The sequence below is a fragment of the Tachypleus tridentatus genome, chromosome 12, assembly GCF_004210375.1.
Source record: "Tachypleus tridentatus isolate NWPU-2018 chromosome 12, ASM421037v1, whole genome shotgun sequence".
NCBI lineage: Eukaryota > Metazoa > Arthropoda > Merostomata > Xiphosura > Limulidae > Tachypleus > Tachypleus tridentatus.
This window is the reverse complement of record NC_134836.1, coordinates 21,131,119-21,156,074: the sequence shown is the minus strand read 5'-3', so window position 1 is coordinate 21,156,074 and position 24,956 is coordinate 21,131,119. Positions and strand designations below refer to the sequence as shown.

The window sequence follows — 24,956 nt, the reverse complement described above, 5'->3', positions numbered from 1 at the left end:
CTCTATTTCCATTGGTACTAAAATTGATTTTCTTATCTACCATATTTTTCTAAAGAAATTCACAGCATTAAACATTGTACATGGTCATATGCGTGAGTGGGTGGATATAAGAATAAGATATTTTACAACAATTCTAGAAATCCCACCTGTTCAACAAAATTTAAAATGTTTTATTGCTCTAGTAACTTTATACAGTATATCAACAAATGAAAAGTTAAAAAGTGTGTGTGTGTGTGTGTGTGTGTGTGTGTGTGTGTGTGTGTGTATGTGTGTGTAATATATATATATATATATTTATGGTTTGAGACAATATTTTTCCAGACCTTTTACACCCACTCAGTTTAGACCTCTTTGAAGACCAATTGTTTTGGGTAACACGATCTGGAGCAATTTACAAGCAGGATAAATTTGGTAGGGGCATTAAGGTCAGAGTTCGTCGAGAACTTGAGAATCCCACTGATATAAAAATTTATCAGCCCAGCAAATACAACACCTCAGGTAGGAAATGAGACGTCTTTTATAAAACCTTCTCCACTGCAAAGATTTATTGTTAGTGAAAATCAAGAATAATTTAGTTTTAATAAGAGGCTTTAGTGACTGAATAATTTGTAATTCTCTAGGTTTTTAAAGGAATGTTATAAACTAAGAAATGCTTTATTTGTTTTAAAAATGTTTAGTTTTCACTTTAAAGTATTTTGTAAAATTAAAATATCCAGCTGATGAATCGTTTGACAGTTATGATGAGAGAGAGAGAGAATTTTTTTGTCTGTGTTTTACATTAGAAGTATACTATTAAAAACATTTCAGTTACTGCATATTGTTTGTTTCACCTGTAATTTTGAGCATGTACCCACTTTTTATATACTTTTGAGGAGAAACTTAAATTACGGTCCTCATATAAATTTGACAACTATATGGCCACATCGGTTTTGTTTATTAAACTGTCTACCTTTAAAATTATTTTTCTTCCATTGGCTGTAAGAAATGTATCTTGTGTACACAGCCAGCTCGGTTCTTTACTTCTCAGATTTTGTAGGACTATTTTCGAATTACTAGTATTAACATTATTATTTGTATAAATTTATTTTAATTATAAACACTGGGGAAACACTTTCAGTTGAAAACCGTTGCAAGAACAGTGGTTGCACTCACTTATGTTTGTTGATTCCAAGAGGGCATCGGTGTGCTTGTCCTGATGGTTCAGCACTTCAGGAATCAAAGCAGGTGTCTTGTAATGCAGGTATGGGTAATGTGTATTTTTTACCTTAGTAAGCATGAGATTCTAAAATAGTTTTTTAACATTGTGTAGCATTAGTAGAATAAATTTTTCAGGCAGTAACAATAAAACATACTTCACAAATTGACTGAGAACCAGTTTAACCTTTAAATAAAGAAGAGAAGGCTGCTTATAATTTAAGCTGTTAATTACAGCTTTAGAGCTAGTATTAGTTTAACTAACTTTTAATTAAATTTATTCAACTCTAGAATGAGCATTAGAAATTGGAAAAAAAAATTGATGTATGAAAAACTTTTTTTTAGAAAAATGGGATTTATAAAAGCTAATATCCAACCACTCCTGGAAACAGTAACTTCAAAACTAAAAAAAAATGAAATAAAATAGATGCTTGAAAAGACACATTTTTATTGTTATTTTACTGCACAAAACTTAAAAAAAAAAGTCTAGATGTTGAAGTCTTTACACAATATTAATGATAGTCTTGTGTTGAATTGTTGTTAAAATGATTAGAGGCTTATACAGCCACTTAACTCTAAGTACTAATTAGTTACAAGTTATCTAATCTATTAGTATTAGATACTACATATTATCTTGTATCCTACATGTCAGCTACAAATATGCTACTGTTTTCAGTGAAGTCCGAAAAAGAGCTATATGTAGTTCCAGTAGCCAGGATTCAATCCTGGGTCTTATTATTATGCTGGTTTGCCAGTTGCTTAATTAGGACATTATGGTTTTAAATTGGACATGAAAACAGTATGTTAGACAGTTTATGAACTATTTTTTATTTGTTTGAAAACCAAGCATCCATTTGTATTTAAAGCCATGGAAGTTCCGAAAGCTCAGCCATATCACTGCCCATGTAAGAATGGTGGAGTGTGTCATCAAGGTCCCCAAAAAATTGTGTGTAAATGTCAAAAACATTTCAATGGTATCCATTGTGAGAACTATCTAGGACGAGAACCAATATCAACTAAGTCTTCTACAGTAGGTAAGAAAAGAGCAGTGACTGAGTTTTTCTTGAAATTCTAAAATCTTTTAGGATAAAACAAATGTTTGATAATGTATTAAATATTCTTTAATATGGTGTTAACAAAATGATACTCTTCAAAATTATATCTTCAAAGAAATTGTTATTTGAGAACAATGTTTTCCCAAGGATATGTTGATGTGCTTAATATTTTGCTATGAAATCTAAGTATCTTTCGCACTTTTTCTAACACAATTGACTTCACATCTACCGAGTTCTATGTGCCAGTACAAAACTTGCCTGTAAGCAATTTTAATTTTGATGAAGTAATGGCCAATTCTCACAACCCTTCACATAACTTCCATATATCCCACAGTATATAAAGCAGTGCTCAGAAAACTTATGACCAACTGTGGGATCACCTATTTATTTTTAAATGCTTTACAATTGTACATTTAAAATAAAACTTAAAAGTAGAAAAACAAAGGACCAGATTCAAATTTTTTTTATAAAAGTAAGAATTTCCTGTCATAAATTTACAAAAATTCTATTAATTTTAATGCCAGTTATAAATTAGGAAAATTGTATTAAGTGTTTCTAAGTATGATCTGGTGACACGTTGCTGCTTTGATTTTTGTAACTAATATAACTGTGCCAAATTGATTCAAATGAAGACTGCTTAACCAAATTGCACTCAGTGAGAAAGTTTCTAATCTCAGAAAGATGATTGTAAAATTGAGCATGCAATATATTTCTTAAACAGGCTTTTAGCTTAATGTTTATCATTCACATTTCTTGAAGAATGCCTGTATCATGAAAGTGTTAATTTGATTGTTAGTGTGATTAAATCAATCATATTCAAGTTCACATATGTTGATAGGAGTGACAAAGATCAAACACTTCATCACAAATGTCAATGAATCCAACATAATGATAGCAATGAACAATTGTTTCAGTGGTCACTTGCCCTACAGAGACACCTCTGTTTATTGCATTCAAAAGTAATAAAATATTTCTGAGAATTTTATTATCTTATATCCAGTGTGGAAGTTCATTTGTATCCTGAGAAGCTTTAATGGAATGTACAAATTCTATCCTGTTGACATTTGTTTCTGATCAGAATAAACTGTTATTAAGGGTTGAAATAAAACCCAACCTGGCAGTCAGTATAGCTAAATAAGTATATTCCTTATATATCTATCCATTTTTAAATACATAGTTTCATTATCTGAGTATCTGCAGTGTTAATGTTTTTTAGCTATAATCCCAGTAATATCTTGCAAGGTTCAATAAGCTCAGGAGGTTATCCTTTAGTGTAATAGCATGTAACGTTCAATACTATCATTTGTCAATGTGGGCATGGTTGTAACTTCTAATTTCATCGCTGTAAGAAACAGTTTTGGTGTAGTCAGACCACTGCCATACCTAGGGAGGTCGGAAGGCATAATCTACCACCCAGAAATTTTTTTTTTTTAAATTTGATGCTGCAAGATTGAAGCTTGACCCATTTTAATTACTTGAATACTCGATGTAGCATATTGAGTTAGAGAACAAAGTTGTAGCTATACACCCCCTGAAAAGGTGTTCAGGCCAAGTAATTCTTGCTTTTTTATCTCAGTACATCTATTTAAAAAAAAGATTGTTTTGGATTTTAGTTCAGTTTTTTAAAATATCTGTGTTATGTATTTTAAAATAATCTAATTGTAATAGTTTTAATTTTTAGACTTATGTACACTTGTGGACTTTTTTGGTTTTGTAATTCCTTGTTTTACATGGCAAAGAATTACAGATTCAGTTCTTGTAAAGTTTTGGTCTTCATTATGTGTTTTGATAATTGTTTTTAATTTATAATTGTTGTGCTTGACATGGCATTGGGATACTTTTGTAGTGAAACTGCAATATTTGTACTTTAGTTTACAATGTTTTTATTCATTGTTAGATGTTGCTGCTGTCATTGTCCCAATCTTCGTCATTCTGATTGTGTTGCTGTTAGCTATTGGAATTTTTCTTGTCCTACGTAGAAGTAACTTGTAAGTAATAAATGACTTTTTTATGTCATGATTATAACTTTATTTGTTTAAGACTGAAAATGGTGGGTGCTAAATATGTCTAGGCATCTGTTACTTCTAGATTGTAAAATATTTTTAAACTTTTTATTTTTTTAAGCTTTCTACACATTAAAGATAGTGAAATATAGCATTAAAATATGAATATTAATCAGGCTTGCAGTAGCACTGCCTACATATGGATGGCTCAGATTATTAAAATGGTATTTTAAATATCACTTCAACAGGTCATGTAATGGCTAAGTCGCAAGTTCTGGTAATGTCTGTAAATATCATACCATAAAGATTGGATTTTTTGCTCTGCTTCTTTTTATTACATTACAACTAAAAAATCCAAACAATGGTGGCAACCACTTTCACTGAGGTGACTGTTTCAAATGGAGTATCTGTGTTTATACATGTTATTAATAACTAGAAATAATTTTTAAAAAATTATAATTTCAGTGTAATTGAGGTTATTACCCCCTTGAAGTTTGCTTTTATACAGAAATTTGTTGTTTCTTTAAAAAAAAAAAAAGCTTAAATACAGACTCAAACAGGAATTATCATCCAGTAATAAATATTACAGTTGTACCTTCAATGTATTTAGAATTTGGTTATAACTACAACCTTCCTATGTCTATTGAAACATTGTTTAAAAAATGAAACTAAATCCAAGCAGGTGAGGAAAGGAAAGAACAAGTCTTCATAGGGTTGGCTAATACTATAAATCCTTCAAAAAGAATGCAAACAAGATAGTAAGAATGGCATTAGCATCATTCATACATAGGAGTAGAGGCAAGAATTAACTATATTTTCAATTGCAAGTTAGTTTAAATTATCCTGTTTTTGTTTGTTAGAATCCTGCTATTATTGTGCTGAATCATGAATCTGAGGGTCCCTGCTTCATGCCCCACAGCATCTCAGGACTGTGGAGTGCATTATAAGAATTATGAGTGAGAAAGAAATACCACTTTTGTTCAAATAAAATAGTGAGGCGTTGGTTCTGGTTGGATCCCTTCTATCTCCTCTGTCAGTTCAACAGTAGGGACAAGGGTCCCCCTGTCAGGCTTTGCACAAATGTTCACAACAATGAAAAAGATACTTCTACTTAACAGCATTGTTTTAGATTTCTTAAATATATCTATAATTCTTTAGCATTTACTCTGTTTCACTTGTATCATTATAACATTTGAAGAAATGCAGGATTTTACTGTTTTGTAGAGGTGTCTAGTAAACTGGTTTGTTAAAACTGTGAGAATGAATAATGTTATTGGTTTAAAAAATATCATATTTTATTGGTTTGATGTTAAACAAATTTATTCTGTATATTTATATTTTATTGTAATCCAAAAAAATAGAAGGTGCATCATAAATGTGAATTTTTTGTTCTAGTTTATCATTTTTGGCCATATGATTTAGTACTTAACTATTAATTTTTTCATATGCCATTTACTATTAGGAGATCATGTATTGGAAAATATTAATTTTGTTTTTTTGGTTGCATTTTTTGTCTGTTACAACTCCAAGTGTGTAACACAAGAACTGACTAAAAAGCTTCATAAATTGTGAATTTTTTGTTCTAGTTTATCTATCTTTTTTGGCCATATGATTTATTACTTAACCATCAAACTATTAATCTTTTCACATGCCATTTACTAGTAAGAGATCACGTATTGCAAAATATTAATTTTTTTTTTTGTATTTTTTGTCTGTTACAACTCCAAGCATATAACACAAGAACTGACTAAAAACATTGATTGAAATCAGTCATTTTTCCTGTGAAAAATATTTGGAATCTCAGCAGTATTGGATAGGACACACAACTTGCAACCTGTGGATTTCTGGTTCAAATCCCTATCCCATCAAATATCATTGCCCTTTTAATCATGAGAGTGTTATAATGTAATGTCAATTCCCAATATTCATTGGTAACAATTATCTCAAAAGTTGGTGGTAGGTGGTGATGACTAGCTGCCTCTCCTTAGTCTTTCACTGTTAAATTAAGGATGGCCAATGTAGATATCCTTAGTGTAGTTTTGCATGAAATTCAAAACATAATTCAAACCTAGTAGTAATTAATTGATTTAACTGCAGCACTGCTAGTATTTTTTTCATGAGACAAGTATTACTAAAATATTTGTATAAACAGGTTTAGAAAAATGTGTTTAAAACTGATAGGGTCCACATGATTCTTGTGTGTAGTAACTACTTTTTGTGGCTTTACTGTATTTTCAATAAAGACTCAGAAGTTTGGTATTGTTGCTCATATGTCTGAATATTGATATAAATATAATATAATTGTAGCTATAAAGGAATAAAAACTGGTCTCATTTTGTTTCTCTGATGCTTTTGTGATTTAATCTTTAGTAAACAAGGTGTTTTAAGTGGTAGCAACCAAAGTGTATCTTTCCGGAGTGGCACAAATGTAGAGTTTTCCCCAACCTTCATGAGAAATGGACCTCAGGATACTGCTAATGGGGTAAGTATAGATATTGTATAATAGCACATGTTTAGTTTGTTGTTGTTTTTGTGTAGTTCTTTGTGTAATTCTTTTGGTGACCACATGAACATATATATGTTGGTCTTCAGAGTAAGGCATTATTATAAAGTACAGAAAGTCAGAAAATAAATCAACACAATTAACACTTCCAAACAAGTATATTTCATCAGCTAAGTATGTTCTTATAGAAAACTATTCAGCTGAATATAAAATTAGAGCAGAGTTGTACTTTAGTTCACTTAATATGCTTATGCAAGCAGTGTTATATTCTACTTAACAGTAATAAAAATGTGTTAGAACCAATAAAACCTGCACACAGTTTATATCGGTTTTAACGTCTAAAGGCAAGGGAAGATAAAAAAAATAAAAAAAGCATCATATTTTTATCTTGAATACTTAAAGCAACTTTTCAGATAACAAGACCATAAATAAAAGGTAGTGCATATCAAATACAAATAGTTATTGAAATATATTTTAGTAAGTAGGTAGTAGGAATTGGCTGTTTTTGAGATTTAACCTCTGTTTACAAACTTTGGGTATGAAGGATGAAACATTAAGAGCACATATGAGCCAAAAGTCTACAATATCCCCATATACCACTGTGAATGACAACAAAATACAGCTGGACTATGGAGTAGAACTAGTGAAACCTTCCACATGCATTGTAGCTGTCATACTGTTTTGCTGCTGTGAGAATAGCATAATAAAATCTAAATTGTTCAGATACAAAAATTACTAATTTCATACTCTTCAAATATGAGGTTTTCTCTCCAAATCTGTAAGCCAAATAAATATATCCAACCACTCTACTTGGTCATGTAGGTTATTAATTTAATCTGAAAACCATTTCTCTTACTAAGTTACGTTTTATCTTTCCCACTGTGAACTTGCATATCTTTTCTTACATGATGCTTTTTGTTTTTGGCCTCATCTGAGAAGTTTTTAAACTTTTGAAACAAAATACACAACCTTCCTTTCATTATTTGTTAACCTTACTGTTGTTGATATTTTTATGTAAAACAAATATTCTTATAGCAATTTTTAAAACAATTTTTTTTAAACCCATATTTTTCTTGCTCTTAAATTAATAATTAGAACATCCTGAAAGTGCCATACCTTATAAAAATTTGATTTATTTATAAAAGATTGATAATAACATGGTTTTGGGCCAGTTGCTGGCCAAAGAGACATTTTATCAGGTGCTGTTACCAGTCAGTGAGTAAATTGACATTCTTTGCTGGCTACTGGCTGCATCTGCTCAGGTGTAAGGAGTTAAAAACTTTATTCTGAAATAGTTAAATATAACTTTCCTATTAATCTGTTTTAAAAAGATTAGAACGTGAGTGATTATAAACCATCACCCTACATTAAACATCCTTATTATATTTTACACAGTTTTACTTGAAACACAAGTTTATATTTCATTTCATTTTGTTTTTTTCACAACTCATTATATTAATTTATAAGTTATCTTGTTCCAGGAACCACTGGATGCGGAGTTTAACCTTGGTGATGTCAATAAGCCTACAGATTTTAGTAATCCTATGTATGATGCTGTGAATCTGGAGGCTGGTAAAGGGGGTGGGCTTTATGAGGTACCAGCCGAGGTGGTTAACAATAAATTACCTTTAAAGTCTAACAGTAAGTCCACCACAGAGACTGCTGTTTTGTCACCATCTAGTATAATCCAGCATTCTTCGCCACAGGTCCAGGTTCGACAGACAACACTGGACCCTACGTCTGTGGACACAGACAAAGACACCCAAAAGTTGGTAGAAGAAGACAAGTCTGAATGTTAAAACATTTTAAAACTTCCTTCACACCATAAGTACCATCCCTTCCTTTAAACTCATTGTATGTTCAGCACTGTGAGTGGTAGCCAAAAACTGGCACAACTTCCATACAAACACTAGAAGGTTTTGGGAGGTTATCATCAACCTGAAGAAGTGGTTATGGTCAATGAATCTTTTCTACTAAACACAGGTCAAAAAACATTCCATTAATAATTGTAAATAATAAGAAGGTTGCTCAGGCATTTTGGAGATATATATATATATATATATATATATATGTATGAATACTAGAACAGTGTAAATTACATGTTCTTTTTAACAGATTAGGTTAAGGTTACTTTATTACACAAAATGTCTTGAAATAATTTTCTGGTTTTTAGCTCCAGCCTTGTAATGTCATAGATACTATGCATATAAGGGTTTTATGTTTTTGCATTTAAAGTAGTTTACAGGTTCTTAGTTTCGTATCTGACGTTTATTGCATAAAACCTTCAGCTGGGTTACATTACAATCAAATTTTTAAACAAAAGCTGGTTGGAATATCCACTCCATGGTGTGCCAAGAAACAGGTTCAAGGCATTTTAGTCTTAATGGTTCAGTGGGTATTCCAATTAAAATCTTTACATTGTTTTAAGAGTCAAAGTTCATCCACACTTTTTTTGTATAGCTGTTTTTCTTTACTTGTTGTAAACACTTTTACACCAGTATTGTGGTAAGTGAGCCGTCCATTTCAGTGTGTTTGTATTTAAGTTGGGAGGGGAGGGATGAGGGCAACCTGTGATCTTGCATATAATTTAAATCAGAACTTATTTCAGCTTTCTCTCCCCCAGCATCCAATAACACCATCTTCATGCTATATCATACATATTTCACTCTTGTGTTTGAAAACTTTATTCACTATACAGAAGCTCTGGCTTTCAAGAAATGTATCACTCCTATGTAATGTCTTGAAAAGGTTACAAAAGCAGTTTTGTTGTGTTTTTTGAAGTAGAAATAAAATTATGCTTGTTAATGAAAGTCTGTTTCTTATGATGTACAATGTGAAGAAAATAATTGGAAGAAAAATAGTTATAGCATTTTATTGATGAACTTATCAACTGGATTAAGAGTTTAGGGCTTTTATGTAAACAGATAAATTTTACTACGTGGAACTGGTTTAAATTTAACATAGGATATGGCCCTGGAAGAGGTATGCTGAAATGCAGCATTAATGCTGCATTGAGTTATGTAGTGATGTAACTATGGTCACTTTCAGATGACTGATGAAATATATGCTGTGTAAGTAACATGCATTGTGAAACTATATCAAAGACAGCTAATTTGATTCTCTTCAAGAAAATGTATGGTACAGGGAAGAGTATATTTATTGAAATGTTTTTCTTATAAGATTTACAGTCAGATTTCCTTTTTTTAGGCTGCATTCAACAGAAGTATGAAAACATAAATTATGTTACAAGGTATTTTCTAGATGAAAATAATTTACCAAGACAAAGTTAGTGACAAAAAACTTTTAATGACTTTCTTTAAATATACAGTTACATAAAACAATTTCTTATTCAACAAATATAGAGGCTCAGAGCCACTATATTTTAATACTTGGAAAACAAAGTCAGTGAAAATGGTATAGTATACTTAAGGAGATAGAAGTTTTTCTCAACCATTGTACTAAAATTACAGAAATACATGACTGTTTGGCACAGACTAAATCAGTTCACATATGACAGTTTGTGTAATCTTAGAAAGTAGCAGCATGGAAGGTACTAAACATAAAGGTGAGTTTGTGTATGAAAAACAATGCATAACAAAACATATAAACTATATATGGATGTTGCAATTGATTGAATTGATTTTAATTATTTCTTTCTCTGCAGCAATTTTATAGTAACTGAGCATTTGGGTAAAACAGCTTTCATCAGGATCAGAAGTGCACTGCACAACTTTCTTGGGGGTGCTTGAGTGTTATTCTGCTGTAACTATGTGAAAAGTCTAGTTTTAAAGGCAAGGACCTCCCTCATAAAAATGAATCTTGCACTTTAAACAACTACCCAACCAAAATATCTGCACACAAAAAAAACAACGTATTAGCAGATTCTTTACCAAACTGTTTCTTATGTTACTGTCAATGTTCCAAACTTCAGCACCACATGTAAATACATCATGTGCCAGTTTATCTTCAGAAGAATATTTGTAATTTACTGTAAATTATTCCAAACATTTTGTCAGAACACTATTTGAAAAGTGGAGATTGGATATATTGTGAATTACCAAACCTCTCCAACTATAATGTACTTGTTCATGAAACAGACCCAAACTGCTATATAAAATTTATCATCTATTCTCCCAGACTGAAAGCATCTACGGATGTAGAACATTATAAAACTTGTTATTAAACCAATGTTATAGAACTACTTAATTTAACAGTAAATTTCTAACGTAATGTGTATATTTTTCTAATGAGCATTTACAGTCAAAATAGGTGGCAGATCTAAGGTTTTTCAGAATTGTACCTTCCTAATCATGCTGGTGTATAGTTAAAAAAATAAGCATTTGCTCAAAGTTAAAGGTCCAAATTTATTTTGAAAGAAATATCGTAATTACTTTTTCTGTACCATATATATATATATATATATATACACAGACACATGCACACTACTTGGTACCTTTTACACTTCATGCTAGGAAAAGTCAGAAACTGATAAATTCTGTTATAACCTCTGTATAATACTTTTAAAGTGGGAGCAATCCCTCAGCTCAATATTTGTTCACACCATAGACAATGTTGTGCTCTTAGAAAAGGTTTTAAGATGAATTTGAAACATAAACTTCTCTCCCAACTGCATGAATATGTAGTTCTATAACATCACACAGTGAAACACAAAACAAAGCCATAACTTAAGCAGTGTTTGACTGAGTACTAAAATTTCTCTCGACACCATATGAATTGTAACGCAAAGATGTTTTGGACCTTTCACCATTTTATAAGGTGGGAGTAGGCATTTAAAAAAAAATGAACACAATACATCTTCAATGTGTTCTATTATGTGAAGCTAATGAGCTATGCAGCAATTTGGAAGCTCTTTGGTTCCTGACTAACTGAGGAGGTGGCCCCTTTTAAATTTGCTATATTTAAAACATATTTTCTTCAACTATACCAAAGGTCTGGAGTCAATGTTACCCAATCCTTCTGGTAAACAAAAGATGTGAATGAGCTATAGTATCACTAGTTTTTTTAATTAGAAAATTGAACTTTATCATTTGAGGTTAAGGACATTTTAACTTATTGCCATCAGCTGTCAATATTTTCTAACATTTGCTGGTATTCCTCCAGTGTTAATTCTTTGTAAGCTATGTTATTAGTGTCAGCATTCCTTCTTGACCTATGCAGATTGTCTTTGCTACTGATGGTTTCCACACACAGAACAATGAAAGAGTGATTACAGGAATACTTTTCTTGTTCCAACAGGTGGTTCTGTAAGAGTGAACTAGCCAGCCCTTCTTCCATTAAACTACTGCTGTGCCATGCATTACAGTAGCTGTCTGTGTCTCGAATTCCAAATTGATCTGATCCATGCCACACAATCTTCTGTGGCCTAAGAGAATAAAATTATAAAAATAATCACATTCCAATCTTCGATATGATGATGTACTTATATTACTTAAATCTGAATACTTCACACAAAATAAATTCCAGTAAAACAATTTTTTTTGCAGCTCATAGCTTTTAGGGATGTTAGCTTTTTTACACATAAAGAAAGAACTAAAATCATCCTTAACCAATTCAGTAAAAGAAAAACTCGTAACAAAATGCAAGGATCTCTGTTAATTATGTATGTATATATTAAGGATTTTGATGATAAACATATGGGAGAGTATGTTAATGGCTAAGTCAAAACATTCCAAGTTTAAAGTACACTTCTACATACCATGAGTTGTCAAGTAAAACATTCCTTCCATCAAAGGAATAAATACGAGGAAAGGGGGTAAAAGAAGCTCTGTTGCCCATGAATAAGTCTTTCCACGAGTTGAACAGCACTTCATCCTATAGAACCAGCCACAGCATAACTTAAAATGTGTTCACAGGTTGCTAAAATGTGCAGTTCATCTACTTAAACATTCTATCAAAGAATAGAAATTTACATAAAAACAAAACGTTTTATATATATCAAATTACTAATCCTCTTGTTCATTTGATGTTTTTATTTGATACTAAAATATTTAAATAATGTTAAGGTGAGTTAAAATCTGACATTATAAGATTCATGTTTTTCATGTGCTTAAAACCACATGCATTGCAAAAAGAGTTCTTAGTTAAACTATATACAAAATTGGCTTTATATGTAAAAATGGATAATGTGAATTTGAATAAACAATTTCTTTCTCCAAATTTCACATTAATAAAATGTAATTATGAAACCCAAATCAACTTTCTATGACAAATTGTTTTTGGTTTTAATGAGCCTGGAATTAGCTTCTTAGGGCTACAAGGGACTTTCATTGATCGGGGGTATCTTATTTCAAACTATTTTTTTTATGAAGTGGGGGCAAGAACAGGAGATACCTGTTTCTTCCAATACTCCAAAGAATGTCTGTTCTATAGAGAGTGAAATGGTGATCACATGGTAACTAAAGTTAGGTAAAAATTAATATTTACAATGTAGTACAGCAATTCAGAAACCTTTTGTGTGCCAACCATAGTTTTAGAATTACTGTACTAAGTTTCAAAGTATTAAACTAATCTAATGTTTTTGTTTGCAGTACCATAATATTATATAATTTCATTTGGTTAAGTTTATTGATTAGTTTACACGTTGGGCATGTTAATGACAAATTTTGGTACCAAACATGTGCTCTTGGCTTGTCAAGTTTGGGTATTGCTGATGTTGAGAAGGTCATAATACTTACCAAGGGGAATCTAATGCATGGGGTAAAAGTCAATAATTTAAGTACAGATGCACAAACTATAAGTTAATTATGATTAAAATGCAGGTGATATCAGACAAATATATAGAACCTAGTTTTTTCTGTAATCATTTATAATATTCCTAAAGTAAACAGTTATTTCTTTTACTTTTTTTTGGACCTAACAATGTTAATCAGTTTCATTTAAACACAATTTATTATGCAATTTACTCTAACTTTATAACTTATAATTCTTACTTCACCTCTGGTAGTTGCTAAAGTGCATCACACCCAGTCACTACTGCCTTCTTTCTAGCAATAATCATCTTTCTATTTCACTATTTAAAATCACTGTCTGTATATAGAAGTCCCAAAAAACATTTTTTAGTTGTATCATATCATGTATCAAGTGTAAATTAATGCAAAACATGTTCTTGCACAACATCTGTGTTGACAGTTAAGAGCTCATTCTCAACAAAGCATAACAAAGTGTATGATCTTAAACATGTTTAAGTATCTTCCGAAAGAAACATTCAGGTTATTAATGTTTTCCATTCTGTACGATTATTAGGGCACTTAGGTAAAATATAAGCATCTTAATTTTTGTTCAAATGTTAACACATTACTGTACCTTAATATTTACTATAGGTAATTTCCTATCCTTAGAGTAGACAATACTGTGTAGATCTTGAACCTTTGAAGCCAAGAAGGCACGAAATGTGCCTTGTAAATTAGCTTTCCTAGCTTGGTGATAGCATTTATAATCCACACCTCTCACTCCATGCATGTCACCATTCAATGGTTGGTTCAGAGCTGCCATTCTCAGCTAGAGATCAAAGAATTATAAATTTGATTATACAAGAAAATAATGTGACAATGACCTTTTAAACTGCAAACTCTTAAAAAATGACATATGTTTTCTTTCTTAGAAGCCTACATCACAAACATTCTCTGATAACTTTATATATAAAAGACCCTTTCTTCATCATTATGGTATAGTATGTCAGAAAGCGTGTGTCAGTTTAATTAGTACATAGCTCTATTTTCTTTGGTAGTTTGTTCTTACCACCCATTTCACTACTACACTTCATCCTACTTACCGAAGCAGATGTACCAGAGCAATAGTCAATTGTCCAACACCCACCTCTAAAAGAATGTTGCTTGATTGTGAATTGTAACAAAGATTTCTTTTCTTTTACTTAAGTCATACCAAACGGTTTTTTTTCCTCTTAAAGGCAGTTGTAAATCAGATACCATAGCTGTGAGATTGCTCCAAAACCAGTGTTTCTTAAAGTGTGTGTTGCAAGCAAGCTGGTGGTGTGCCATAAAGAATATATATTTATCATACATATAAATGCAATTTCAATGTAATGACCAAGTAAAAATATAGTAAAGCACTTATTTGCCATGGTATGCTTCTTGGGCACGTGTATAGTTTGTTTTCATATCAGTACAAGTGCCAAAATTAGTGACGTTACATACTCTGTGGTTTCATGTTTAGAAAACACTGTTGTTTCATTCTGTACATTCTAACACTATAATTATAAAGTAGATAATTTGTCTTAAGTTGAATATTACATGGAATAAAACTCACTGTTGTTTAAGTTATAATAAATTTTGAAAGTTGCAACATCACTAATTCAATTGAGCTCTATTAATTATAGATGAAAAGTTAAATTAGGTAATACATAAAAAAATATTAATTTAAAAAAAAGGATATTACTGGGCAAAAACAACAACAAAAAAAGTGTACCTTACCCGTTGACTGTTCTTAACTACTAAGTTATGAGGATGTATTGGGCCTGGGTTTCTTGAAGAAGCAGTTGTCTACAGGCAAATGAATCAATTAGAGGAGTTATTTACATAATTTAAATCAAGTTTTTATACCACAATTTGTATGAATTACAGTACTTGCTAGATTTAAAATGGTGCAGTAGATATCATGACCAGACCTTGTGCAAAATATAATGAGGCCAATGTATTAGATTCAAACAAATGGTTATTGGAAATAATGATGATTTTAAGTAATTTAGGGGTTTTCATTCTGTTTTCTTACAGATAATCTTACATCAGCAAAATGGATACACTGGAATTTAAAAACTCTGGTGTATTTTAAGTGTCAGTCGCTGAGGCTGAATAAACTTTTAAAAACGTTGCTGCACCATCTTTAGTAGTTGAAAGTAATGAAACAAAATAGAAGTTATTCAGGTTAAAAAAAAAAGTAGAAATAAAGAACAGTCTTGAAATATTTATAGTATCATAACTGAAACCTGGCCTAATGGAAGAAGGTAGAAATCATGATACAGGAAAATGTAATGCAGGCAATATGTAGTATTTAGTTCAACACTGAAGAAAATAATAAAAAAATCTTTTTTTTACTTACTGTTGTTGATGGTGTTGTTGATTTAGGTGATGGCAGAATGGGACCAAGCTGTAATAAAAAAAACTATATATACACACACACACAATGAAAAACAGCAAGTTTCTGAAACCTAACAAAGGACTAGAAAACTGTAAGGAGGTTAAAACATAACAATGATTTTAAAAGAACAAAAAAATCTGAAATAATAAAGTATGATATCATATAAGACAAATGACTAGGTCAAAGTCCTCAAGGTTCAAGTATAGCCATCTCTGAACTGCTGATAATGGTTAAGGTAAACCATAAGAAGCATCAGCCCCTGACAAAGCCATTCTTAACAAAACAGCAGAATTCACAGTCACTTCTATAATATGCAAACAGCTGAAATTGTGGTGTAAGTTCAGCAGTAAATCATAAACTCAAACCTTGGACTTTCAAATCTACAGCCTAGCACACAAATCCCTAAGACAAGCTAGGCTTAAAGCCATAATGAATATTATATTAAGCTAATTATTTGTTGGTTTGACACAAAGACCTTTTTTTTTTCTTTTTATAAACATTCAGACATGCTTACTTTTTTACAACGTGAAAGAAAAACAATGTAACCAAAACACTAAAACTTGTATAACATAAATGTTACACACACTGTTGAGTTGAATCTCCTTACAGAGAAGGAACCTTGAGGTAATAGAACAACTACTATAGTTTATTTATTATTCATGAGAACTGTCTTTTACAGTTTTACACCGAAACATTTAAAATGCATCAATTCTTTTTTACCAAAGGCTTATACTATGAAAAATGTTGCTTATAAAACCAGAATGACATCTTAAATTTTTATTTCTTTTTTATGTAAATAAATGTAGAAAAAGTTTTTAAGATGCCATTCTGTTTTTATAAGCAACATGTTTCATACTATAATCTTTTGCAATGGTGCTGTGCAACTGAACAGATGTGTTGGTAATCCAGCTACTGAAAGCTGTAAACTTGCCTGGACTGATACAATCAAGTTTCCAATGATTATCATTTGTATGCTTCCACTAATTGTTGTGTGTAAGAAAAAGACTTATTGTTCTGTAATCGACTCAAGTACATCATTTATGTAGTGCTGTGCATCAAGAATGTTATATAGATTAATATGCACTTGTATATATCTGTTAGCGTTTCATTTATCACTCAAAAAGGCTTTTCATTTCATTATAACTATTGTTCACAAAAACCTAAGTACTGGGAAAATAGTTAAAGTAAATGCAACTCCTACACAATAACTTATCTTTAGAAATGTTATTACATAAAGAAAATATTCTAAAAGACTTACTCCAATATACTGCCAACCTTGTGTCACTTTTACCAACAGAGAATCTTCATCGAGAAGAAATGCTAGAGTTCCTCGTGGACTCTTATGGGCTGCTTCTAACAACAGCTCCTGGTTACTGAATGTTACAGCCTGAAAGGGAAGATTATGAGAAAACCCCAGGACAGAAACCACTGCTAAATCTACTTTCCAATTCAATGGAACCAAACCTTTACAGGAATTGCTATATGATCAGAATTCAATTTACAAAGTTGTGAGGCAAAGCAATTATAACTATTTACAACTATAGCAAGAACATCATAAACTCAAACCTTGAGATCTATTATGTAGCATCATTTAATCAAAGATATTACAAAAGTAAAACGTTTACTGGAAGCCATAATAGCAGTCCTCAGTAATTTTGCAGTGCATTCCTAACAAAAGAACAAAAAGTTTAATAGGAAGTAAATACATAGTATTGTGTAGAGTAACATAAAATAAACTTTAAATCCACTATTGTCAGAACAAGTAGTTTGTGTGTAAACAAATTTTGATGTTTTCACTTCTCCTCTTCAGTCTAACTTTTCTTTCAAATACAAAACATAATTTTTGTGTTTCATAATTAATTAAAACCTCATATTTATTTACAACTTAATTACCCAAAGGAAATAAACTATAACTTATGGCATTTTTTATCCATTTGAAACAAAGCAAATGGCTATTCAGCATTGCACTTTCTCTTCCACTTTATATTCCAGATTCAATTTGTCAGGACTTCTAAACACACAAGACTATTCATTTATCTGTGATTTTTGAAATATGCTGTAAATCTATTTCTTTAATATTTGTATGAAACTTACCCCAGACACTATGTTTGATAAATCTAAATCATCCACCACAGGAGTTGAGCCAGGACGACCAGGTGGTCCAGGAGGGCCTGGTGGACCTTGATTATAGAAAAATCCTGCAAGAGATAATTCAAAATAAATATACAAGTATAAATATTTCTGTATTGCACTGTATAATTCCACCTAGTGAAGAGTGGTTTTATGGATGTTAACAGGCTCTTTTTTGCAATCATATTTGAAATTTCACAAAACAAATAATTTAAACAAAAAGAAATCCTCTCTAAAAATGTTCATAAACAATTTTCTATTCAAAGCTTTTGCTTACATATTAAAAGTGCATTTTACAGAAGTAATTTGACAATAAAATGAACAGTTGGATGCTGAACGGACTCCAGGAGAATAGAAATTTAATGTTTTGTGGTAAGTGCAAGAGGTTAAAAGTCCAAGGTAAGATATTGTAGCTTAAACATAGAATTTATTTTGATAAAAGTTATTAAAGTTTTTTGAAATATATGTAAACATTTACTTAGAAATGCATAAAAATATGATTCAGATTAAACTTTGTGTAGATTTCCATCTAAATAAATCATTTACATGGATTTTTGTGTAACTTATTTTTATCAGCAAACAAAACAGTTTGGTAAATGAAGCAGTTCTCACCTTTGGTATCAAAAGCTCGTTTCCTTCTGTAAGCTTGCAGAAAGACAACAATTTATGTTAAACCAACATCCAAATTTAAAAACTCTCTTTAAATAATGAAACTTATGTAAATGAATGCAGTAAATGCTGCATCACATTTGAAAAAAATAGCTATAGTAATGAAAAGACAAAAGGTCTGTCTACAGAAAACATTACTTTAAGAACAAAGCATGCATACAAAACAATCATAAGATAGATGTACTAAAGATCAGCTTAAAGAAAACCTTATTTACTGGAGAGTAAACGAAGCACATCATTAACAACTAAAATTAAATTATTTACTAAGAATATTTACCTCTTCCACCTATACTGTCAGGATTCCGCAACCATCGAGAATTGTATGATAAACCTGGGGGTCCTGGTGGACCTGGAGGCCCTGGTTTACCTATACCAGGTGGACCTGGTGGTCCAGGTAAACCCTCAACTACCTGTCCAGGGGGACCCTAGGAATCAGTATTTTTTTTTTAATTAAAGCTTATTTAATTATGCATTTTATAGAAGTGCGTGTTTTACACACACACACACACACACACACATATATATATATATATACAATCATACATCATGCCACAGGCCCTAGTCACAACAAAGCAAAAGGATTAATGTTCAAGTGTCAAGTGGATGTAATGTGAAACATATATATACTTATTTTTTACAACATAACATTTGGAATAAATTGCATAAACACATACCCTTGGTCCAGGAGGCCCAGGAACAGGAAGGAAACTCTTGAATCCATCTTCTGATGAAAGTCTACCAGGTGGTCCAGGTGGACCACCATCTCCCTTAAAATGACATGCATATACCATTTATATGCCATATTATTAAAACATTCTTTTTTAACATATAAAAATTGCTATATCATAGAAGTACAAAGAACTGAGAAAAAAACCTCATCCTATAATGCTTATTTTTAAGAAATCTTGTGTAATTCCTACATGTATATATCATGCATAATAGAACATTTCAATCCTTGATTACAGGGTGGTCAGAAAGTCACTGTGCAGTTTTGTAATCATATTTTATTCAGTCTATTTCAAGCCAGCAACTGATAGCAGTGTTTAGAAACAAAATAAGAAGAACAGATGTATCCCCTTGCCCCCCTTTAGCTACGCCACTGGGATCCAGGCCTGTATTGATGCCAACAGGGGTCACTTTCAGCATTGTTTACAATTGTCATTCATATTTACCTCCTGTATTCTATATTGAAACATGTCTGTTAATAAATATATAAGTGCACAGTGACTTTCCGAACACTCTGTAGTATAAAATCTTTAACTTGACTAGTTTCATGATTTAACCCTGTCACTGTATGATATGTATTAGTAAAAAAAAAAAAAGATTAGCACATATGAATGACCTAGGACACACAAGGAGTTCTTTTTGCATTTTTGTACATTTTTTACCACCAACAGTTTGCAAGATTTATATGCAAGATGTGTGTGTGTGTGTGTGTGTGTTCCCATAGGCATTGATTTTGGGTCATGTATGTTTGAGCAGTTTTTTTGCATTTTGAAGTGAAAGTAATTCCAGGTAATTTTATACCCAAAATCTTATCTGTCAACTAGTTCTGCACAAACACATGCTGTGGCAAATATAGCTCAAAGGCAGTTTTGTTGTCTGCCAAGTTTCATGTAAAGCTACTTGAATGCAGTAGACTTCCCTAATTTTTAGATGATGGAATAAAAAGAGGGCAGATATTCAACACCACCCACTGGCAAATTGGACATGGGGATTTGATGTCACTCTTATACCCATAGCCCCAAAGTGCAAAGCAAGTTTTTATTTTGTTTGGTAATTCGGTGTGAGCTACAGAACCACAAATGTATACAAATCAGCATGCTTACCACTGGTCTGACCTCATTATAAAAGTTTAAAACTTGAAGAAAAAAAAAATCACAGTAGAAAATATTTCATATTTATAAACTTTTATTGATATACTTATTTTATATTATGAACAAACAAAGAAACAAAAATAAATTATCTGTAATAAAACAAAATATATTTCTTTAGTTCCTTTGTGTATGTATACGTATTATATATAAAATTAATATTCAGGCAGTCAAGCAAATCAAAATCAAACAGGGCTGTGTTAAAAACAACAAATCGATACTTCTGACAAATGATATTCTAATGAACAGAAAGAAGCCCTCAAAAAAAAAAATCAAATCAAAAAGCTGCATAAAATAAAAAGATCCCCAGGGTATAGGTTATAATGTGATATAAAATATACCCCGAGTTTTGGAGGTGACTTTGGAAGTAGGACCCACACTTTCTATCCATCTTAACCTCAGATTTTTGTTTGGGCTTGTTTTTGTTTATTAGAATATCACTTGTTTTAGATTTGCTGTTTTTAACACAATCCTTCCTTTGGACTTCATTTTATACAACTGTTGAGCATTAATCTTTTATTTGTTGCTGCTCCATCACACTTTTCCATTGCACTGTTCAATCCTTATGTAATTAAACATTGTTACCTTAAATAATTAACAAATTGTGTTAAGTATAATTTAGCCTAGTGGGCCGATTATAGTTACTATATTGCTGTTAATGTTATAAAATGTAATAACAAATAATGTCTCATGTCCTGCTCTAAACAGCCCTGGCCAAAATCCTACAAATATTATTTTGTAAAATAATTATCCATTCATACTTTCAGACCATCAATTCCAGGTATTCCTGGAAGTCCTCTTTGACCAGGAGGTCCTGGAGGTCCAGGTGGACCCTCTGGTCCTATTAGACCAGTTTCACCTCTTTCTCCCTTGGGCCCTACAAGTAATATTTAAACATCATCATTACTTCTCATATCAAATATTATAGATTAACTTATATAATAAATTAGAAATAGTAATTTACCCAATTATTAGCCCTTGATTTGTTCCAAATGTGAAAAATTTTACTGAAGGAAAATATAAAGGTTTCTCAACGTGACAAAATTCCCATTAACAAAATATGAGTGGTTGTGTTACATTTCTTTCCATTACATCAAACCAGTGTTAAAGATAACTGCCACAAGATTCCACGTTATTAGATAGTCATTAACAAGTGATTTGTGTATTTAATGTAGATATTAAGATATTTTAATAACTTAAAGTAATATTCTGTAATAAAAAAAAACTAATCCCATCCAAATTTTCTTGCCACATTGTTTAAAGTAAATTTTAGTTTATTTATTGAAAGACTGACCTTTAACTGAACTTTCTTTCTGAAATATAATTTGTATACACTGCAGTAGACATAATGAATGAAATTAATTGTGACAATTCACAGTGAAATGGGAAGAATTACTAAATGCTCTATTCTCAAAAGGTAAAACACATCAAAAAAAGTATATTTCACTGCTCATTTTCTGTATAAATGTACACAGACTCAGTGATAAATATAATTACTGAATTCAAACACAATAAAAGCAAATGTCCTAATATCAACAAACATATTTACATTATGCAACAAAGAGCAGTATGGAATTTCTGTTTATAATCAAGCAAATAAATTGACATAAAAATTTACTGCTTCAATACAATTTCTGCCAAAAATGTTAATACATGCATCATATGGATAAAGGAAAGGATACAAAATTAAAGTGCCAAATATTTTAAACTTTTATTTCAATATATTCTTTACAGTTCTACACTTTCACAAAAAGTTAACTAGTAATTTTCTAGTAAAATTCATTTTTTTGGCATCATTAATTCAAACCTTTTGGATGGAAAAATGTATACAACACAACCTTTAATGTCTTAATTATTAATTTCCTGAGTAAAACAATAGTTAGGTCAATAACCTATTAACTCTCACATTCAAGAATACAACTACAAATTTAAGGAAATGATCTTACCTGGAATATAATTCACAGCAAGTTTATTACTATCATATCCAATTCCATTTTCAAAACCCTATAAAGTTGAAATACTTTTTAAGATCAATCCAAATTATCCATCCTATTTACTTTAAGACTCTTGTTTCACTCAAAGATTTTAATTTTATTTAGAGTTAATCAAATGTAACAAATATTTATAAGATTCTCATCATGAGTTTTTTTATGAAGATTTACATAAATACCATTCTTATAAGTGTTAAATACTGACATAATACTGTGTAGTTTTCAAACAGGCATGCTTGTACAAAATATTTAATGGTAAAAAAAAAATTCAATTTCGCTTATGATAAATATTTTGCTATATATAAATGCATTTTCTTAACTTTTATCAAACAGATGTAAAATTTTGTATTCATGATTTTAAGCCACAATCCTATTAAAATTTATAATCACTTAGCTGATCCAATTTTTTAAATACTTAACCTTTTAAGTTAAGTAGTTAAGTAACAAGGGAAATCAGGTAATCACACTCGTCCTAAACAGATTTTAACTTTTTTTGAAATTTAGAGTAAATATAACTACCTTTATTAAGCCCAGTAATTCCAAACTACATAATGTACAAGGTACATTAACAAAATTATTGATATTAAATAAATGTGGCATAAATAGTTATATAGTGATTTCAGAAGAATGAAAGAAAAAGCAAAACTACTATATTATATTAATAGTTTGAACATGAGTCTGAGATTTTAAAATCAACCAAGATAACATCCAAAATAACCAGCTGAGAGCAAAATACTGAAAAATTATGAATATCTGAAAAGAGAATTTAAAAATAACAACTTACTACCTCTTCTAAGGATCCAACATATACTATGGGTCCTGGTGGCCCAGGTAGTCCTCCTTCACCCTTTTCTCCTTTCATACAAACACCAGGTTCTCCTTTTTGTCCATGCATTCCTCTCAAACCAGGTCTTCCCTAAAATACAGGTAGTATCAATAATGAAATATCATAATTGTGACCATTAGTTTCACCACTTTGGTTCACGAATGTAAAAACTGTTAAGATAACAAGGTGGCAATGATGAATATACTCTTGTAACAAGTACTAAAAGCACTAAGCTATTATAAAAAGTCTTGGAATATGACCCTTCGGAAAACATATTTTGAAAAATACACGTAAAATGGTGCATGTGAGTGGTCTTTTATGCAGTCACACTTGGGTATCTCACTGTATAAAACATTAATAAATAATTAATCCTGGGTGAAGGATACAACTGATAGAGCAAGAGATATAATAAAGAGGGCTAGCAGTGATACAGCTTTTGTTGTGTACATATGGTCTAATGATGTAGGGAAAGGTAAATCAAAGGAGCTAAGTGATAAGTATGAGGGATTGACAAAAAAACAACAAAAAATGGTCATAACTTAACCATGTCAGGAATACTGCTGAGAATTAACTGATGGGATGAAATTATGAGCACATCACTAGGAATAAGTGCTAGGCTTAGTTTAATACGTAAGGATAGGCAGATAAGCTGGTTGGACTTGTGGGATCAATTTACTGGGAGAAAGGAGCTTCTTGGAATGAGTGATTTACATTTAAATGTTGACCAGCTTGTTTGAAAAAGCTATTAGCTCAGCTGTAAGGAAAACTTTAAACTAGGACTAGATTAAACAGTAGTAAGGGCCAGGATAAACTAAATGTGAAAAAATAAAGATGTATAGAAACGTTTGGCATAGGAATAAGTATAGTAGTTGTTCTAAGGGTAGGCTTAATCATTACTAATGTAATGCTAGAAGTATGACAAATAAAATTCATGTAGGAATAAAGGATTTGATATAATGGGAATAACTAAAACACAGTGAAATGAAGATGATTTGGTGGTAACAATTTCTTTAATAGGGATAGATCACTAAAGCGAATACTTGTGACTCTGTATGTAAGATGCAAGTTACATCCTTTTGAGATTATGGATATCAAAAGATAATAATAAGGAGATTGAAACTTAGAATTTCTGTTTAGTGGGAATTTGTTACAGACCACCAGATGATAATGATGAAATTAATGAGCAACTTTACACAGAGGTTAGATTTTAGCTGTTAACAAAGTCATAATTATGGGTGATTTTAATTTCAGAAATATTGACTGTGAAATGCAAAAATCAAATAATGAGGGAGGAAGGTTTTTGGAAACTGTGCAAGATTGATTTCTTCATCAGCTGGTCAAGGAACCTACAAAAGCCAATGTTATTATAGATTTATTGTTAGCTTTTAATACAGGAATGATCAAGAGTGAGGAAACTGTGGAACATCAGGAAAGTGATCACTGGTAGCTGTGAGGAAGCTACTGATTTACAAAAGATTATTTAGCGAGTTGGACAAATAAATGGCATATGGTTTTAATTATAATAAATGCAAGATCATGCAGGTGGGTTATCATAATTTGAATTGTAAACATAATTAGGATATTATGAAAGAAAAGG

The 24,956-nt window shown here is 31.1% G+C and overlaps 2 protein-coding genes across 18 annotated transcripts in view; one reads left to right on the top strand and one right to left on the bottom strand.

Annotated features, from left to right (window-relative positions):
* The window catches only part of LOC143235124 (low-density lipoprotein receptor-related protein 2-like), a 167,841-nt gene extending 158,281 nt beyond the window's left edge, over positions 1-9,560 (top strand). The window contains 6 exon segments of the mRNA XM_076472960.1: positions 322-498; positions 1,118-1,240; positions 2,061-2,228; positions 4,147-4,237; positions 6,623-6,734; positions 8,237-9,560. Coding sequence (XP_076329075.1) covers positions 322-498; positions 1,118-1,240; positions 2,061-2,228; positions 4,147-4,237; positions 6,623-6,734; positions 8,237-8,554 — 989 coding nt within the window. The 3' untranslated portion in view covers positions 8,555-9,560.
* A 481-nt stretch (positions 9,561-10,041) lies between these two features.
* The window catches only part of LOC143235125 (uncharacterized), a 332,951-nt gene continuing 318,036 nt past the window's right edge, over positions 10,042-24,956 (bottom strand). For 10 of the 17 annotated variants that reach the window (XM_076472961.1, XM_076472966.1, XM_076472963.1 and 7 more), the window contains 13 exons: positions 23,318-23,449; positions 22,489-22,546; positions 21,304-21,419; positions 19,343-19,435; positions 18,946-19,093; positions 18,612-18,644; positions 17,964-18,067; positions 17,128-17,256; positions 15,831-15,878; positions 15,206-15,274; positions 14,079-14,273; positions 12,472-12,587; positions 10,042-12,138 (listed from right to left, as the gene is read on the bottom strand). In XM_076472961.1, the coding sequence (XP_076329076.1) occupies positions 11,835-12,138; positions 12,472-12,587; positions 14,079-14,273; positions 15,206-15,274; positions 15,831-15,878; positions 17,128-17,256; positions 17,964-18,067; positions 18,612-18,644; positions 18,946-19,093; positions 19,343-19,435; positions 21,304-21,419; positions 22,489-22,546; positions 23,318-23,449 (1,545 nt within the window). In that variant the 3' untranslated portion in view covers positions 10,042-11,834. Of the gene's footprint in view, positions 12,139-12,471; positions 12,664-14,078; positions 14,274-15,205; positions 15,275-15,830; positions 15,879-17,127; positions 17,257-17,963; positions 18,068-18,611; positions 18,645-18,945; positions 19,094-19,342; positions 19,436-21,303; positions 21,420-22,488; positions 22,547-23,317; positions 23,450-24,956 lie in introns of those variants that run through there. The other 7 variants (XM_076472962.1, XM_076472964.1, XM_076472965.1 and 4 more) reach the window with 4 other exon arrangements.